Source organism: Asterias amurensis, chromosome 17 (assembly GCF_032118995.1).
Source record: "Asterias amurensis chromosome 17, ASM3211899v1".
Taxonomy (NCBI): Eukaryota; Metazoa; Echinodermata; class Asteroidea; order Forcipulatida; family Asteriidae; genus Asterias; species Asterias amurensis.
In genome coordinates, this window is record NC_092664.1 from 8031511 (window position 1) to 8051009 (window position 19499).

The following is a 19499-nucleotide window of genomic DNA, read 5'->3' on the forward strand; positions in this document are numbered from 1 at the left end:
AACTTGGCAACTGACACTATGATGTACCTCAAACAACAAACATCAAAACCTGTCCAGATGATTCATTTTCAGCTAATTTGGTTTTGTATAAAAAACTTCTACAAAGTTAAGTTCCCACAAAAAGATATTTGGCCGGGGAAAGTAAAAGTCTGATAATGCGTGGGAAAAAGAAGTTTTTACTTTCGGAGTGCCAAATCCCTCATGATTTATGTTAAGAGAAAAAGAGTTGAATCCCAAAGAACCTGAATAAATTTTTGTTTAAACTGAGCCACGAAAGTGACACCAAAATATCAGTTAAGAGTTTTCTGACATAGTGTGAGAATGTTTTTTTACATCGGTTTTGATTTGTCTTTAATCTTCAGAGTTGTGTAGACTTCATTGTGTTTGGAGTTTTACATCTATTCTTTAAGCCACATTCGCACTAGAAAGAAAAACACAACTGTGAAACTGATATCGGCCTCGCTTTATTTTACTTATACTTATTTATTTCAATATAAAGGCTACTTCCTTTGTTTATAACATATTTTTGCCATTTGTTTATTCACGTTCCACTTATGGCCTACAGGCCAATTCCGTCTACGTGTACATGTATGCTGCAATAGATGTTTAAATTTGCATCTGAGATCATTTATATTTATTTTTTGTTTTACATACACACATTTTATATCGATGTGTGTTAGCACTGTATTCTACGGTGTATTAGACACTGCTCTAGATTCGATTATCTCCCTGATTATGGAAACTGTTTTTCCCAATCGGAAACTTATTATAATAGTAATAATAATAGTTGTGGCTTCTTATATAGCGCACATGTCCGTCTCTCAGCGACGCTCCTGGCACTGTAACATACAGTATTTCCTGCAAGATGTGGGACTACGTTTGAATCATGAGACCTAATTCTGATAGCACCATGTAATGTTTTACAAGGTGCTGTGGCGCAATTTGCTGCTTATTGGACCAGGAACACCGGGGCGAATCCCTTCTCTTGTCAATAAGTGCACTGGGTTCTTTTACATGCATTAACACATGGGACCAACGGCTTAACGTCCCATCCGAAGGACGAAGCAATGGTGAAGTGTCTTGCTTAAGAACACAAGTGTCACGGCTACAAACTTTTTTCAAAATTATGTCATACATGTATCTTCCTGCGAAATTAAAAAATTGTCCTATATGAAAAGATAAGTCAAAGTTACACTGGTTGTTCATGTATCCAACTCAGGGATTTTTCAAACTGTGGAAATTTCTTTAGTTAGCTACTTTTAAAGGCAGTGGACACTATTGGTAATTACTCAAAATAATTATTAATATTAGCATGAAACCTTACTTGGTAACAAGTAATGGGGAGCCAGTATAAAACATTGTTGGAATTGGCTCCCTCTGAAGTAACGTAGTTTTTGAGAAAGAAGTAATATCCACGAATTTGATTTCGAGACCTCAGAATTAGATTTTGAGGTCTCTAAATCAAGTATCTGAAAGCACACAACTTTGCATGACAAGGGTGTTTTTTCTTTCATTATTATCTCGCAAATTTGACGACCAATTGAGCTCAAATTTTCACTGGTTTGTTATTTGATGCATATATTGAGATACACCAAGTGAGAAGACTGGTGTTTGACAATTACCAATAGTGTCCATTGTCTTTAACTGTTTTTCTTCTTCATGTCTACTTGATAAAACCCTTGTGTCTTTCATTCCATGGCATTTACTGGCAGGCAAGATACTACACAGGACATAGGAGAACATTTCAGTTTTCTTTTATTGCGAAAAGAACTAACCTTACAAAACCAAGAATTGTACAAAATAACAGCTTTCTTTGAGAACAATAACGGCACATGTGAATTATTAATGTATAGACTTAAAGGGACACACCGGCTCACCGTTTACGCAATTAAGGGGTGTAGAATCAAAAATAATGTTTTTATAGATGGTTGCTATAAAAAAAAATCATCAAAATGTCACGTATTTAGCGAAAAATTATTTTAAAAAACCAAAGCGGCCATATAACAAGCTTCCGTTACACGGACTCTTTGAATGTGAATCTTACGTTAGATTTTTCACCATTATTTACATTTTGTAGCGATAATTTGAATACATGATCTTTTTCGTCAATTATTCATAAATAATTTTGTAAAAAAAAGATTTAAATTTGTTTAAGTAAGTTACTTTTAGACGGCTGAAAGTAAAACTAGCCCGGAAGGTCACGTGAATTTGTACCACTTTTTGGTTAGAACAATCACGCGACCTGCGTTTTTGTCTTAAAATGCTCGAAAACGGCTAAATTTTATGATTTTTTTTTAAGGACTGTTCTTTTTCATTCCTGGAAGACCGTTGAAGTCATATCTTAGTCTATTTTGTAGCCCAAAGAGCCCAATTCGGCCGGTGTGTCCCTTTAACATCGTTTTTCAGCTCAGAGCTGATCATGGTCATCGAAGTTGTGAGAAAATTATTTAAGAGAAAACACCCTTGTTGGATGAATTTGTGTGCTTTCAGAAAAGAATAAAAGACTTCTAGCTAGAAGTCTTTTATTATTTTTGTGAAAAATTACCTCTTTCTCAAAAACTACGTTACTTCAGAGTGAGTCGTTTCCCACAATGTTTTATACTATCAACAGCTCTCCATTGCTCGTTACCAAGTAAGGTTTTATGTTAATAACTATTTTGAGTAATTACCAAACGTGTACATTCCCTTTAAGTGAGTTGCAAATGCACAAAAATTCATAGCAAGAATATTAACAACATTTACTGAGCTTAATATTACGTTTTCTAATTGCAGTGGCCCTAAAAACTACTGGGTAAACCTAGAAAAACACCAGTAATTCTTATTTATAATGTACATGTACATTTATTATAAAATGTTCCAAATTGCACAGATAAACCTTTTTAAACCAAATACATTATGTAAAAAACAAATTCAACATTTTACTGCCAAACTTGCGACATTTTGGTCCAGAGTGCTCCACATTTCAATCTGAGAAACATTTCTGTTTGAAACTTTTCTCTGACTGTGTTCCAATTATGGAATATTCTTCCTGAATGGTCAAACCACCCCAGATTTTCAGTAAAATCTCAAAAACACTAACACCTTTTAAAATGAAACATTTTAGTATTGGAGTATACCACTTTTCATGCCCCAAAATTTGAATCTGAGACTCAGATTGTGTGGAAGTCCTATTGAGGTTTATTCTTCCTGCGTGGATGTAGACCGCTCCAGAGTTTTCGGTGATATCTCAAAAACACTACCACCTTTTGAAATGAAATTTTCACAGTTTGGTTTTATTGTACATATCTACGTGTATACGATTAAACAACAAAACGGTTCCAAAAACCACAAAAAAAGGTGTACTTTGCCTTTAAAGGCACTGGACACAATTGGTAATTTTCAAAGACCAGTATTCTCACTATGTTCATAAATGAGAACCCTGGATTAGCAGGATATAGTTCTGTTATTGTTTTAAAGCCATTGTACCCTTTCGGTTCAAAAAAAAAAAATAAAAGTTCACAGATTTACAAATAACTTACAGGGTTTACAGAAGGCAATGGTGAAAGACTTCTCTTGAAATATTATTCCATGAAATGCTTTACTTTTTGAGAAAACAGCAAAACAGTATAAATTCTCGTTAACGAGAATTACGGATTTATTTTTAACACATGTCATGACACGGCGAAACGCGCGGAAACAAGGGTGGGGTTTTCCGTTGTTTTCTCCCTACTCCGATGACCGATTGAGCCTAAATTTTCACAGGTTTGTTATTTGATATAGAAGTTGTGGTACACAAAGTGTGGGCCTTGGACAATACTGTTTACCGAAAGTGTCCAATGGCTTTAAATGGTTTCTTTTTAGGATTTACCGGAAATTTGCATTCATCTTAAAACACATTGTACTCACTCTTTCATTTTCACTTTTCACTTTCCTAATTGCGCTATACAAGAATTAAAGGTATGGACACGTTTGGTAATTCTTAAAAATTTTAGCATAAAAGCGTACTGTAAGTATCAAGCAACAAAGAGATGTTGATAGTATAAAACATTATTGGAAATGGCTCCCTTTGAAGTAAAATCGTTTTCGAGAAGGAGGTAATTTATCACTAAAATGTTTGAATCTGAGAAAGACTTCAGGCCTGAAGCCTTTCTTTCAGGCATCTGAAAGCACACAAATTTGTGCAACAAGGGTGTTTTTCATTCATTATTTTTTTGCAACTTCTATGACCAATTGGGTCCAAATTTTCACAGGTTGGATATTTTATGCATATGTTGGGACACCAAGTGGGAATACTGGTGTTTGACAATTACTAAATGTGACCAGTGCCTTTTAAGAAATATTAAACTGGTTTAAAAAGCTGGCATATCTGGATATGAACTAAAGCTACTTGTAGTAAAAAGCATAGCGATATACTACTTACAAATGTATAAAATTATAAATTCAATTGATTTGATTGGTTTTCCGAACTAGAAACTCATTTCAAAAACAGGAATTCTCTGGTTGCACAAGTTGGTCAAGTTCAGAAAGTATAAAATACAAAACTTAAAGGCAATATTAAAAGTATTCAAAAGTTTCAAAAAAGTTTGACCTGAGAACACATCTATTTAAACCTTTTTTTCTTATAAAACTATATTTATCAAATAAACCACAAGGGATACAGACTAGGAAAAAACTTTAAACGATTTGGCATTGACAGAGCGGGATTTGAACTAACGACCTCCAGATTAACAATCCAAAACTATAATTTGAAGAGAGAAATTAAAATTCTTAAAATCTAAACTATATTTTTAAAGGAAATACTTATTAAAATGCACAGCATTCTTTGTAAACCTCTAAAATTGTATTGGTGGAAAGTATTACATGATGTTAAATTATTGGTAAAAACAATGTGATTAGTTTCAATCTGAGAGTTTGCTCATCACTTTCATCCCAGTACAAGTCCTCCGGAGAAATATGTCCATCTGTTGATCTTAACAAATTATTGCTATGTAGATTACTTTCATATATAGGATTTGAGGCATTGCATGGTGAGGTATCAATGTATATTTGGTTTGCAGTAACACCATGTGTGTATCTACTTGCCAGGTAGAGTTTCTTCTTAGAGAACTGTCTTGCTTTATTCTTCTGCCGCGGAGTAGATAAACGGAGGGTCGGGAGACTTCTCAGTTCTGAAAAGAACTGTCCTGCTTTTAACTATTACCAGGGCGGATGGTATAGAAAATAGACTTGGACTACTACTTTAGCTTATAGGATCGTAATTAAATGTACTGCCGCGGAGTCAGTTCTGAATTGGTCTCAACGTTTCGACTAGCTTGCTCTAGTCATCGTCAGGATTACTTTCTTATTGAGAACTTTTCTTGCTATTATTTATCGCTGAGTAGATTTTCAGATTTTAGGGAGCTTTCTCAGTTCTGAAAAGAACTGCCTGCTTATTAATTACAACAGGTATCTGGGCAGAAGGTAGTAAGTCAGCCAGGACTACTACCTTTTGCTTCGGATCAAGGAGACTATTAACTTCACTGCCATCAAGGGAGGTCTTAATTGGTATCAATGTTTCGACTGCTATTTCTGTACCAGATCTCAATTTACAAAAAAAAAAAATTCAAAGCATGAAATACATTTCTTTTTTTCATCCATTCGTAAAATATTGCTTATAAAAAATGTTTCAACTGCTATTTCTGTACCGATCTCAATTTCAACAAAAACAAAATTCAACGCATGAAATACATTTCTTTTTTTCATCCATTCGTAAAATATTGCTTATTAAAAACAATGATTGTATACTGAAAGTCATTGCGTTTTAATCTTAATTTCAGTCATAATGAATATTTTGTACAACATTTTTGTTTAAAAATCAGTTTGTTTATATTCTTTAATTTGGCAAGATACTGCACTTATGATGGACTATTGGTACAATTGTTCACAGTCAACACACATGTATATAAAAAAAAACATGACAACCTTTTTTTGTAAAGTGTTAATTATTATAATCAAAAACTTAAGTACACAGCAAAAGGTTAGTCAAAATATAACTCACAAAAGACAAGTCAGTAAAAGTTAAAAAATTATAAAAATACTCAAAGCCTTCATTACAAATTACTTGAAACAACTTTTTAAAACTCTGCCAGAGACAACAAGCTAAAAATACAGTAAAGATATGTTAACTGATGGTTGAAGGGAGAAGTTACCAGCACATACACCCTGGGCCTTCTATATTCAGGACACTCTAGCCATTACAAGATACTCTGGAAAATGACATGTACGACAGTGTGGACTTCATCCTCTAGACCATGGAGGAATCATTACCAAAGCAGTACTGAGGGATTCATTCTCTAGACCAAGGGAAGACACAGACCCACCCACAAGCAAAGAGACTTCAAACCCTCTGCAATGTTACACCAAAAAGTACAGGGGTTCTTCATTCTCTAGACCAAGGGAAGACCCAGACCCACTACCCTAGCTCTTAATTGTAGTGTAAACCCTCTTTATATGTAACAACACCCAGGAAGAACCTGTGCCTTTACACCTGTTGGCCTTGGGTTGGGATCCAGAATTGGGTGAAGTACTCATGTTTGATTGGGCTTGGACTGTGCTGTGGACTTGGGCTCAGATCTGCTTCTATCCCAAGGTCCTGATAGTCATATCCAGGGAGCGCAGGAGCTGGATACATCATATCGAGGTTGCTGCTGTACCCCTCTGGTATGGTAACAGCTTGATAACCATCTTGGGTATGCTTGTAGGATGGGGCTCTGTGAAGCTGTTCTCTTTCCAGCTTAGGTATTGGACCTGACGGTGGTAGTGGCCTGAAGCCAAACAGTGGTTTGCTGGATTCAAAACTGTTGATGTGGTCTGGATATGCATTCCAAGACCCTGGAATGGCATTATCATTATTGCTGAAGCCCTCGTGTAGTACGAAGGCGGGGTCACGGGGCGGGGGTTGAGACGGGATGAATGAATAAGGATCCTCGGTGACGTGGTTCTTCTGACGTTTCATCGTCGCCGCATCCAGCTGCTGGTGGTATCTCTCAGTGCGCCAGGCGAGGCACCTGATGATGACACACATGGCGAGGACAATAACAGAGACTGTGACACCAGCGGCAAGGACATAGACAATGGCGTCATCGAGCCCAAGAAACAGGTACCTCTCCTCATTGATACCTTGATCGTCATTATTGTGTCTGCTGTCTACATTGTGCCTTCCGCTGGTTGCTGACGTCCGGGGCATCAATGTCTGAAAGGGCCCTTTATTAGTGCGCCTTGTAGCGGCTTCAGACTTAGTTGGTGTAGATGCAGGGATATGACCCAGCGCAACATCTCCCCGACAGAGTTCTTCCCTTAAGATCGAATCCAGGAGTTTGCCTTCTAGATGTTGCGGCGAATGACATGTCAAGTCTACTTTACTGGCGTCAACCCCCTCATCTGACTTATGACGTTGGATCCATTCACGAATTGAGTTCATGGAACAAGTGCAGGATAAGTTGTTCTGCCCCAAGTAGAGTTCATCAAGTCCTTCTACCATTTCTGACAAGCTGCTGATTTCCCGCATCTCATTATTATAAAGGTCAAGTATCTTCAAATTGGGTAAAGTTGGAAAGGCATTTATTGAAATGAGGAGATTACCAGACAAGTCTAACTCTTCTAGATTCTGTAAAGGATCAAAGGTTCCACTCTCTATGATGTTAAGGTTATTGTTCATTATGTTCAGATATGTAAGATCTGACAAACCGGCAAAGATTTGTGGAGAGAGATTTGTCAGTAAGTTATCGCCCATGTGGAGATATTTCAACAAAGGGGTGTGTCGAAAAAGCCCTGCGGGTAATTGACTTATTTCATTTAGACCAATGTAAAGACCAGTGAGGGCGCCAAGTCCACGAAAAGCATCTTGATGAAGTTGACTTATGCTGTTCTGATTCAGGAAAAGTCGTTCCAGAGATGAACTGCCCTCAAATGCTCCCTCCTCTACGCTTTCTAACAAGTTGAACTGCAAGTAGATGTACAATAACGAATCGCATCCACCGAAAGCTCCACTGTTTATCTCAGAGATGGTGTTGAACTCCAGGTCAAGATAGCGCAGATCTCGAAATCCCGTAAAATTTCCCGCCGTGAGGATTTTAAGTCTGTTGTTCCGAATATCCATGGATACTGCGGTCTTGTACTCAAGTGGGATCTCCTCCAAATCGCGGTTGCGGCAGTTTGCGTCTAACGCCCATTCGGTGAACTCACAGATTTGAGTGATCGTAACATTTTGAGATGCTCCTAGATGTGCTGCAGATACAAGACTCATAAAGACTAAGGTGAGGTTTCTGATGATGCAATATGCCATCTTGCATACTAGATGCTTCCTGCTGGGGGGAAAAAACAAAAAACAAAAACAATCTTTTTAAAACTAGGTTTTCGTATTTTGCTGTCTCGAATGTTCGGCCATTACATGCTGAGTGGTGCCACATTGCTATAATCCACAGTATTCTGCAATTATGCTATAAACAGAAGAAAAATACCCGGATGTCAGACAAAAGAGTAAAATTTCACTAACTCGCGTGTAAGGCCAAATTGTATGTTTACTCGCGACTAACTACATGTACGTACACTACTGCAGTTTGGTGGGTCAATGACGCAGTGATTGCAGAGGTGGTGTGCCATGTTCGTCTGACAGCCTGGTATTTTAAGAAAAAGTGACGTCACTAGTGCAGGGTGCTATTGGAAATGCACAAAAGAGTTACCTTGTGCGATCCAGAGCATTGCCTGGCAGTCAAGATACTACATCCATATTTAATATAACGTATTGTATGGAAAGGTTTGCGGTAACACCATGTAATGACTATCTCTAATGAGTTGGGGTGGTTCCGAAAAGAACCGTTGGCTTAACTCGACGTTTCGATCAGTATGTTCTGATCGTCTTTCTCTTTCTTTCTCCGTCTATTTCCACCATGCAAAGTTTCAAGTCCTACTTATAACGTATGGACTGGTGTAAAAGCTAACAGACTAGTGAAATAACAAGCTAACTGGTCCTGCTGGCCAGACTCTAAAAACATCTCAAAATTCTGCTTAGCAGCATTCGATTCATACCTTTAAAAGGGGTAAAGTTTGATCTGTTTCTCGTGAAATTCTAGTTAAGCCGATCTTCATTCGGATAGTTGTCCAGAAGTGGATCCCAAATATATCAAGCACCGTCCTCCTTGAAGACCTAAGAGGATGAGACAAATAATTGATTAGTTTAATTCTTGGTTCTTAGTTCAGACTAATTAAGCACTCGTTCTGCTGTTGTGAAGTTAAAGGCAGTGGACACTATTGGTAATTACTCAAAATATTTATCAGCATAAAACCTCTCTTGGTAACTAGTAATGTCGAGAGGTTGATAGTATAGAACCTTGTGAGAAAAGGCTCCCTCTGAAGCGACGTAGTTTTCGAGAAAGAAGTAGTTTTTTACGAATTTGATTTCAAGGCCTCAAGTTTAGAATTTGAGGTCTTGAAATCAAGCATCTGAAAGCACACAACTTCGTGTGACAAGGGTGTTTTTTATTTTCATAGTTATCTCGCAACTCCGCCGACCAATTGAGCTCCAATTTTCACAGGTTTGTTATTTTATGCATATGTTGAGATACACCAAGTGAGAAGACTGGTCTTTGACAATTACCATTATTGCCCATTGTCTTTAATAACTAGATTCCTCCTCGATCCACTAAGCAAAAGTAGTAGTAGTCCCAGTCGATTTCCTACCTTCTGCCAATGTAGCAGTTATAAAAGCAGGACAATTCTTGTCAGAACTGAGAATTAGTCTCCTGAATTCTGAAAAACTACTCAGCGGTCCTAGAGAAGTGTCCCAATTTCCGAAAAATCTACTCTGCTGTACATGGAGTAGATAGCAAGACAAGCTCTCAAAAATAACATTATCTACCAAGCAAGTAGACAAACACAGGGTGTTACTTCAAACCAAATATACATTGATACCTCACCATGCCATGCCTCAAATCTCATTATAGTTTTAGTTCTTAGATTCTAAGTTTTATTTATTCGGATGCAAATTTAACATCTAATAATTTGATTATGAAATCTGGTTATGTAAGTTCATACCAGCACCAATTTTCCAGAGAATTACTTCCATCTGAAATATAAGTCAAGGAAAAAGCCTTTAAAGACCCCCCTTTCCCCATTTCACAAATGCTTATTTCTATTGCCGCAATCAAAATAACAATGTTAGTTGACATGCACAAAATCAACGAAAAATATATTTATACTTTCAAACACACACACACAAAAATATATCAAATTTGATGAGATCTTCACCTGCCGTCGATTTCACAAAACTCTTCCTAACTTAAGACTAATCGTAGGACTTAGGACGAGTCCCAACTCTGCACTGTAGCATGCAGACCTTAAGATTAATCCTAAGTTAGGAAGAGTTACTCGTCCTAACTCGAGATAAGTAGAGTCCTAACTTTGTGAAATCGACGGCTGGTGGTTTAAAGGTAGTTTAGTGATAATAAAGAAAAAACATTTTAGTAACTCATCCAAAACCCATAAGTAGTTTACCTTTAAAACATTCACAACTGAGAACAACTTCAGTTTTAAAGTTGAGCCAAACTTGGCAAGAAGACAACTGGGTTATTTCCCGATGAACCACTTCTGTTAATTCTACACTGGCTTAAAGTATAACCAGTACTTTTGGGGCAGTTTCATTTGGTTTGATTTCAGTTATTGTGGGTGTGAAGCCAAGGACTCTCAGAAAAGCAAACTAAATCACTGTATTAGCCAAGAACCCAATGGAGAGAAGACAAGGGAGGAAGTTTCAGTTGTAGATGTGGAAAGAAAACCCTAGAAGAGGGTTTTGAAACTCAACAATAAACAATTGATCTTCGTACTGTTTGGTTTTAAGCTACGAAACCAAGACTCGAAAGGAGGAAGTTTTTTGCATTTAATAATAATGATAAACACAATTTCTTATATATCGCATTTCACAATCGACTGTATCAATGCACTTTACATTTAGTGTCCTGCAGCCGATTTCACAAAATGCTATAATTAATTCTTGAGTAAGGACATGTAACCCGTCCTAACTTAGGATGGGTTCTATGCATCCTAACATCTTCACATACGAAACTGAACTCGTCATAAGTCTTAAGATTAATCCCAAGTTAGGAAGAAATTGGTGAAATCAACAGCAGGTCATTGGGCCAATAACATCCCTAATTTGTCCTCTTTTTTTCTATCCGAGGTTGAAATTTGTCAGTTACAATATATCTCTGAAAATGGATCGTGTGTAAAATGAAACAAAATGTTTCAATTGCTAGTCGCGCAGGTGCACAAAACATTACTTGGTGGGCAACCATTACGCTCTTTACAGAGAGAACATCGAGCTGTTTTTATGGGGCTGAGGGTGGCGTGATGCATCTTCCTGTCTATTGAATGATTTTCATTGTATAGCACAGCAAAATACTCCACGAAATGTCTCAGTTGCTTTTCAAAATTTGCTTTCATTGTGCGCAAAACTTTCCTGTCAAAATATTTTGCTATGCAAAATTGCTGGACGAAATCGTTCCCTGCTGCCTGGTGCACAACTTTGAGGTGTTTTTCACGCATAAATTTCCCTTGAGACACAGCTGTGGAAGCACACAACATACTTAATAGCGCAACCAAAGTATGCTTACAAAAAATAGAAGTGATGAGCAGGGCCAATTCTCATAAAGCCTGTAAACACAAAAAAAACTTGCTAAGCACAGACAAATATTGCTCAACAGAAACTGGTGACCAGCAAAAAGTCCATAGTAAACATTGTTGTGACTGGTGCCTTACCCACATTTTGCTTGGCATAGAAATTTGCTAAGCAGTATTTTTTGCTTAGCAGCTTTGCATAATAGGGCCCTGATCACTCAAGTAAATGGGACCAATTCCATGACTAAATTGAAATAATAGGAGAGTCTTAAGTTACAATATATGCAAGAATGAGTATAGGAAGCCAGAGAGATGTTCTCAGTCGCCGAGTTTTGAATGACTTGAATGTTTCAGAGCTGTGAGTTTTGGAAGGAAACTATGGCAGTAAGAAAATACATAAAAGATCTTTCAACAAAGAACTTACCACTTTGGAGAGTAAAATTGTACTATTTTGTGGTCAAATCCTTGCAGGTTAGTTTTCTCAAGGTAAACATGAAGTTGAAACACCATGGAAAACGTAGAGTTACAATTGAGCCGACAGAGGAAGCTAATAACTTTACCTGCAAATTTGAACAATGCACTCCATTGATGCTATGCATCCATTGGCTCATTGGAGAGGTATGCATACTAGAAATTTTGGTTTCAATTGGTCATAGCATTTAAATAGCTCAGTACTCAATAGTGGAAAGTCCCTACCCAGCAAGAACAGGAAACAGCTGATTTGTTTTTGACACAGGCCTGGAATTTTTTTGTGACAATTTTTTTTAAACTAAAGCACATCAGCAAGTTACATTTTAAGGGATATCTTCAAGCTGATAGTTTAGTGTAAAATCTATGGATACTGTGTTTTGTGTCCTACATAAAGTACCCAAACCCTTTAAGCACAACCCCTGCAGTAAAAACTGAAACCACTATCTTAGAGTAGGGCAAGAAGGTCTTTGGTTTAAGAAAGGGTAAATTCCGGTATTTTATTTATTTTATTTTTTTCTCAAAAAAGTTTTAGAATCGATAGTTTTTAATGTCATTGTCTGTTATTTTTACAGACAAAAAAAAAGAAATAGATTAATGAATGAACGAATGTGAAGGGCAGCTCCATTGTCAAGGCAACTCTGTAACTTGCAGGTGATTACAGGGACCTACGTTTATTTTCAAAGCCTGAAACCTCAACAAATAGGGAGACCTGTTAAAGCCTTTTGTTTTGCAGAAGGTTGTGTCAACCATAACAAGCAGTCCATTCATAAACTGCAGGTGGTAAATTTACTAAAATGCTAAAGGCTGTGGGAATGAATATAGTTGAATTAAAAGAAACTTCTAGAGCTTATGCGCATGATGTCATTTGTGTAAGGCGCCCTTGGCTTGGGAATTAGAGAAGGTTGCCTATTGGCTAGTCTTGTGCTTCATGCATGTGAATTTTCCATTGTTTTGTCATCGTTTGGCCTAAAATGGCGGCAGTATGACATCAATGTACATGTATACAAGGTCCATTGTTAAAGGGACACGTTGCCTTGGATCGGGCGAGTTGGTCCATGAAAAGTGTCTGAAACCGTTTGTTATGAAATCGATATGGTTAAAAAAAATAGAATAGAGTGATCCACACAAAAATGCCTCGAAATTGCATGGATTTCCTTTTACTTGCCAACTAACACTGTCTGCCATTTTATGGAGTCAAAAACTTGACTCCACAAAATGGCGTGCCGTGTTTAGCCATATGCCACATGCATTTTATAACAAACGGTTTCAAACGCTTTTCATAGACCAACTCCCCTGATCGAACGCAACTTGTACCTTTAACTGAAAATAGAAGGAACACTTAGTAGCTGGCCTTTGTACACCATGTTCTATGGTACTACAAGCATAATTGGGCCAATTTCATGAAGCTGTTCTCCAGAAAATACTGCTTGACAAATTTATTTGCTAACCAAAAAATTTAGTGGGGCGCCAGTCACAACAATTTTAAACTTCATGTAATTTTGGGTGGTCACCTGTTTCTGTTAAGAAATACTTTTCTTTGCTATAGCAAGTTTTTGTGCTTACAGGCTCAATAAAAATTGGGCACTAGACTTTGTCTGGGGAGGCTGCAGTCAGCTGGTAAACATCCCTTCTCAACATGCTACAGCTGGTACAAATGTAGAGCGAAACTGTCTGGTTGGAAAACCACAAATATTTGGGATGATCTCAACTTAAGGTTTTTTTTCCTGAATTTCTAGGAAAAGAACTTCTCTGATTAGAACCACATGTTATCATGTAAAAAAGAGGTGGAAATTTCCAATGTTGCCCTTTGCCCTCTAGGTTGAAATTAAAGAACATTTTTCCCTTGGTTTGTTTCAATCAATGTCCTGTTTGTATCGAATGCACTTCCTGTTTTACATCAGCGCAGTCTACAGTACCACCACTTTAACCACATAAACTCAAGTTCAATCAAATTAAAATTTGGGGGATAACAAATAATTTTTTTCCATGACCACATTACTTCGAAGTGAACTGATTCTCAAAATGCTTTGATACTATCAAAAGCTGTGAACTTCTAAACTTCTAACCAATTAAGTTTTTATTGCCATTAGTTTTGGGAGTGATAACCCAAATGTTTACATTCCCTTTCACTCCTGATGCTTTTAATAATGTCTTGACCACAACAATAGTGATGAATCGATCAACACAAAGGCCTTCATAATAATGCCATGCAAAATACAATGAAGGCCTTTGTAATAATGTCAATGTGGTACAAAGCAAGACAATGTACCGCAGACAGCTGAAACATTAATAATCCACCTGCAACCTTACAATCTATAATTGATGGTTTTATATATGAAACTTGACGTTGAAGTTTACAACAATATCATCAGGTTTTTGTAATCTCTTAGTTTTGTTTCCATAAAAAGAGAAGCACGTCATTTGGGGACTACCTTCTGGCTTTTTGAATGATTCATAATGATCGATGTATCATGAATGAGTCACCTTCAGTACATGTACTTTGTATGTCTACTCGCAACATTAAAGGGACACATTGCCTTGGATCGGTCGAGTTGGTCTTTGAAAAGCGTTTGTAACCGTTTTTTATAAAATGCAAATGGGTAGAAATATGTTGTAAAAGTAGAATACAATGATCCACACAAACATGCCTCGAAATTGCGTGGTTTTCCTTTTACCTCGTCGACTAACACGTCGGCCATTTATGGGGGTCAAAATTTTGACTCCCATAAATGGCTGACCGTGTTAGTTCGCACAGTAGAAGAAAAACCACGCAATTTCGAGGCAAACTTGCGTGGATCATTGTATTCTACTTTTAAAACATCTTTCCAACCATATGCATTATATAAAAAACAGTTACAAATGCTTTTGTTTTGACCAACTCGTCCGTTCCAAGGCAATGTGTTCCTTTAAGATTGTTTTGCTAGTACACTGAGTCAGAGATGCCAACACATTTTGGGTATAAGCCATTAGTATAGGATTAGTCATGATTGCACTGCTACGATAATACATCAATTAAATACAATAAACAAGCCGCCCAGTGTAAATGTAGGTTATAAAACAATGTATCATGATAAAATAAAGTTAAAAAGTATGATGGTATGATAGCAGCAAATTCATTCGCATTTCCGTGCTTTAGGTACCAATTCCAAAACTATTGCACTTGTATCTCAAAAATGCAGCCACTTTTTTGGTAATGAAATTTTCACAAGTTAGTTTTATTGTATATAGGACTAAAATTATCAAATGGTTCCAAAACCAAAGTTAAACTTTCCATTTAATACTTAATTAGTGGGTTCACACATTACTCAAATGCATTGTACACGCTCTATTAATGTAGTTTGGGAAACATTGTCCGTGATCGTTACCAACGTTACTGTTGCATGGAGACTGTTGCATCGTTCGATCGCTTGAACATTCTTTATTGCATCAAACCACATTTCCATGGAAACAAAATATAAATGAAATACAAATAGTAAAGTCATTTGTAAAGTGCCTAATGCGAAAGCTCCTAAGCAAGGTACAATACTAGTAGGCAGATTACAAATAAGCAGCTTCAAACAAATGAGTTTTTAACAGAGACTTAAAACAGTGTAAAGAACTAGCCTGGCGAATATACACAGGGAGACTATTCAAAAAAAGGAGCAGCGTAAGAAAATGAACTTTGAAGACTGTTGAGATGATCGTAAAGTCCAACAAGTTCAGATAAATAAAAAAAATGTACATGTACATAACATACATGTAGTGTTGTAGCCGAGTGTTCTATAGGCAACTGACTCAAGTTCTAATGGCTGAATCATTGGAGTATGGGTCGGAATCCCAGTCTTGACACTTGTGTCATTGAGCAAGGCAGTTTAACCATAATTGCTTCTCTTACAACAGGTGTATACAAATGGGATCCTTTGAGGACTGGTAGGGTGTTGTGTTAGATTAACTCCTTTGCACTTATTTTAGAAGCTTGGTGTTGTACAATATGCTTTGAAAGTTTGAGGAATGGGTAAGGTATGCCTCATGAACAGTGATATTAATGTTGTAAAATGCCTTGATCTAGCTACTAGGATATGTGTGCTATATAAGAACCAAGCATTATTGTTATTTGCACCGTATATAGAAGGTATCAGGCCTTGAAATAACCCATGGTACCCACAGCAATTACAGTGGTGCCCTGTGCTTTTGCTGTTGTGCCCTTTGCAAAGTTCCAGTACAAATTTAAACTTTCCTCATATAAGTGCACTTATTACCAGGGCCCAATTTCAGAGAGCTGCCTAAGCATAAAACAATGCTGAGCACAAGAAAATTATGCTGACCAGAATGAGGTTACCAGCCAAACTGCCTTTCATGTGACATATACACATTGTGACTGTTACCCTGCTAATTTCTACTAAGCAAAAGAATGTTAAGCAATATTTTGTGACTAAGCAACCTTATAAGCAACTCTATGAAATTGGGCCAAGAGGAAAACTGCTTTGCCTCATCAAGAATGAAATTCAAGGACCTGAGCAAGTATTGTTACAGTAAGTTTAATGAAACATTAGCAGACTTAATTATGTACTACATTACAAACTGTACAAAAACTTACCGGTTTCTTTTTCCAACCTTCTTGAGTGACAGAAATAATTATAATTCTGACTATTCGCACAGAACAGTACTTCTTTAAAAAGCATCCACTGTTGAAGTGGCATTTTCAGTAAACATCACATGGAAATTCACATGAGTATGACATTTCAAAAGAAACTGAGTTTGTTTCCTGAATTAGCATCTGACACCAAAGGTGAGGCAATTTGAATTGTTTGTCAGGATGATTTGCACAACTGTTTTAAAACTCATACACTTTGTATGCAGAACACTTTCTATTTCTCTACAAAATGTGTTGTTTTAGTACACAATCTGTCCAGGGTTGCCGAAAAACAATCTAGGCTTGTGATGGTGTGATAGTCATTAAGGCACGATATTCTTTCTACTTTAAAGGCACTGGACACCTTTTGTAAATGTCAAGGACAAGTATTTTCAATTGGTTTATCCCAGCATATATGCACAAATAATGCACAATGATAATTTTGGCTCAGTTGGTCATTGAAGTTGCAAGAGAATGATGAAAGAAAAAGGCTTCAGCTGAAGTCTTTTTTTATTTGAGTGAGAAATTACCTCTTTCTCAAAAAGTATGTTGCTTCAGAGGGAGCCGTTTCTCACAATGTTTTATACTATCAACAGCTTTCCATTGCTCATAGTAAAAATAAAATCAACAAAATTGCAATTAAATTTAGCCTGAAAATGCTAACCAATAAAAGACTAAGTAGGTCAGCCCCTGTACTCGTTAAAATGTTCCTACTGAGTATACAGCTCAATTGAAACACAAATAATATTATCCTTAATTTGTTAATTGAAAGTGCTATTACTCATGATTGTGTGGTTTGGTACAATGGAGCAAGAAAACAAGATACTGGTAAAATGAAACGGGTTGTGAAACAAGCATCAAAAATCCTAGGGATAGACATCGATCTTGATGAAACTTGCAAAGATAAGGTTCTATCTAAAGCAGAGGCAGTTGTATGTAACACCAACCATCCAATAAACAAATTCTTCATCAAACTTAGAAGTGGTAGGAGATGGCAGTCACTTAGGTGCAAAACAAACAGGTACCTCAACTCCTTCATACCATACTCCGTCCGTCTCCTCAACCGTGTTTAACTACTTTGTTTACTTTCTGCTTAGATGTAGTTTTCAGTATAATTGAATTGTGGTTTATTAGTAATGTAGTTTTCTGATTAATTAATATTTCCAGTAGTTTATTTATGATTGTGTGTTATTTATTTTTCTTTCTGTATTGCATGTATTCAAATAGAGTTTCCTACATGGTGGGACAAATAAAAATGAATTTAATTGAATTGAATGTTTCAAGGGGCCTTGATGCTGTGACTAATTAGGGTTTTGGAGGCAATTGCCTCTGTTGCCTCCGTGAATCATCACACAAAAATCCTGAATTATTCATAAATTACTTGTAATTTTTGTTTTTTTCATTGTACACTTAAACTAGATAAGATACAAACTTAACTTTACTAGCCCACACTGGGCATAGGTTCAAACAGTGCAGACAAAAACACTAAAGTTAAGAACAATAACTGACAGGTAGATTCAACAGATACAAGAAACAAAAAAATACAAACATCTAAGATTGGGTTAAAAAGATTCCTAATTGTTTTATACACAAAGCTCAATATTCATGGAGGAACCAAGTTCAATGTGGAAAACTGAGCAGTTATTGTTTTTAAAGGCATGCTTAGTCTTAAAGGCAGTGGACACTATTGGTAATTGTCAAAGACTAGCTCTCACAGTTGGTGTATCTCAACATATGCATAAAATAACAAACCTGTGAAAATTTGAGCTCAATCGGTTATCAAAGTTGCGATATAATAATGAAAGAAGAAAACACCCTTTTAGATGGTTTAGATGGTTGATTTCGATACCTCAAGTTCTAAACTTGAGGTCTCGAAATCAAATTCGTGGAAAATTACTTCTTTCTCCAAAACTATGGCACTTCAGAGGGAGCTGTTTCTCACAATGTTTTATACTATCAACCTCTCCCCATTACTCGTTACCAAGTAAGGTTTTATGCTAAGAATTATTTTGAGTAATTACCAATAGTGTCCACTGCCTTTAAGATTGAGGATTGACTTCCTTTGTTCGAAGCACATGAACAAATAATCGGCTAATACAACACAGGCCCATTATATAAACTACATGTAGAATAGAGGGCAGTGATGACTATCATTATCGTATATTTTGCTGTACTGAATATTACAAAAACTTCAACAACCCAAAATAAGCATAGAGTTAAAACAACTCAAACAATGTATCCAGTGAAATTCAACATGAAACTTACCCTAATGTCTGCAGAATATCCGAACCTTCTAATGTTGTTGGCAACATACATTTTGTATGGGCGGGAAGCCATGCATTATGGTCGGATCGGACCATTTTGAAATGGGGCGATTCAGTGTTAAAATGATGATTGTTTATTCTTCCCTGTAAATGTTCCATCCAAACATTATAGAGTGGCCCTTAGTTGAGCGTTTAGTTGAAATGTATTTTGATTGAAAGAAAGCAGGCTGTGTCCAGCTATTGTTTTGAAATTTGAATCTAAAATGCTCATAATAGATATTAAATTTGCATCGGGATAAAGAATATTAATTTTGTTTTTTTCACACATACACCGATGTGCGTTAGCACTGTATACTCAGTACTTTCCCGAGTCATGTGAACAAAAATATCACAGGCATGTTACTCGGGTGGGATTCGAACCCACGACCCTTGCAGTTCTAGAGCAGTGTCTTACCATCTAGACTACCGAGATTGCCCGGTAGCTAGAGGCAGTTCGAATCCTATGTTTTGGCAGCGGGTACCGC

At 36.8% G+C, this 19499-nt stretch overlaps 2 protein-coding genes across 8 annotated transcripts in view; one reads left to right on the forward strand and one right to left on the reverse strand.

Moving 5' to 3' along the window:
• Positions 1–19499, forward strand: part of LOC139949662 (germinal-center associated nuclear protein-like) — a 94406-nt gene that overhangs the window by 19965 nt on the left and 54942 nt on the right. The window lies entirely within an intron of this gene.
• On the reverse strand, positions 470–19039 carry LOC139949668 (uncharacterized). Of its 7 annotated transcripts, none has more exons than XM_071948134.1 (3): positions 18977–19039; positions 9046–9163; positions 470–8321 (listed from the first exon to the last, which is right to left on the reverse strand). In XM_071948134.1, the coding sequence occupies exon 3, from the start codon at positions 8300–8302 to the stop codon at positions 6500–6502; it is 1803 nt and encodes a 600-aa protein (XP_071804235.1). In that variant the 5' UTR covers positions 8303–8321; positions 9046–9163; positions 18977–19039; the 3' UTR covers positions 470–6499. The 7 variants fall into 7 exon arrangements, with proteins under 7 accessions (XP_071804235.1, XP_071804230.1, XP_071804237.1 ...); XM_071948129.1 differs by having other exon boundaries at positions 470–8324; XM_071948136.1 differs by lacking the exon at positions 18977–19039 and adding an exon at positions 16676–17741.

What these genes read in the sequence shown, in the direction of transcription:
- LOC139949668 (XM_071948134.1), bottom strand. Translation starts at nt 8,302, where the DNA reads ATGGCATATTGCATCATCAGAAACCTCACCTTAGTCTTTATGAGTCTT.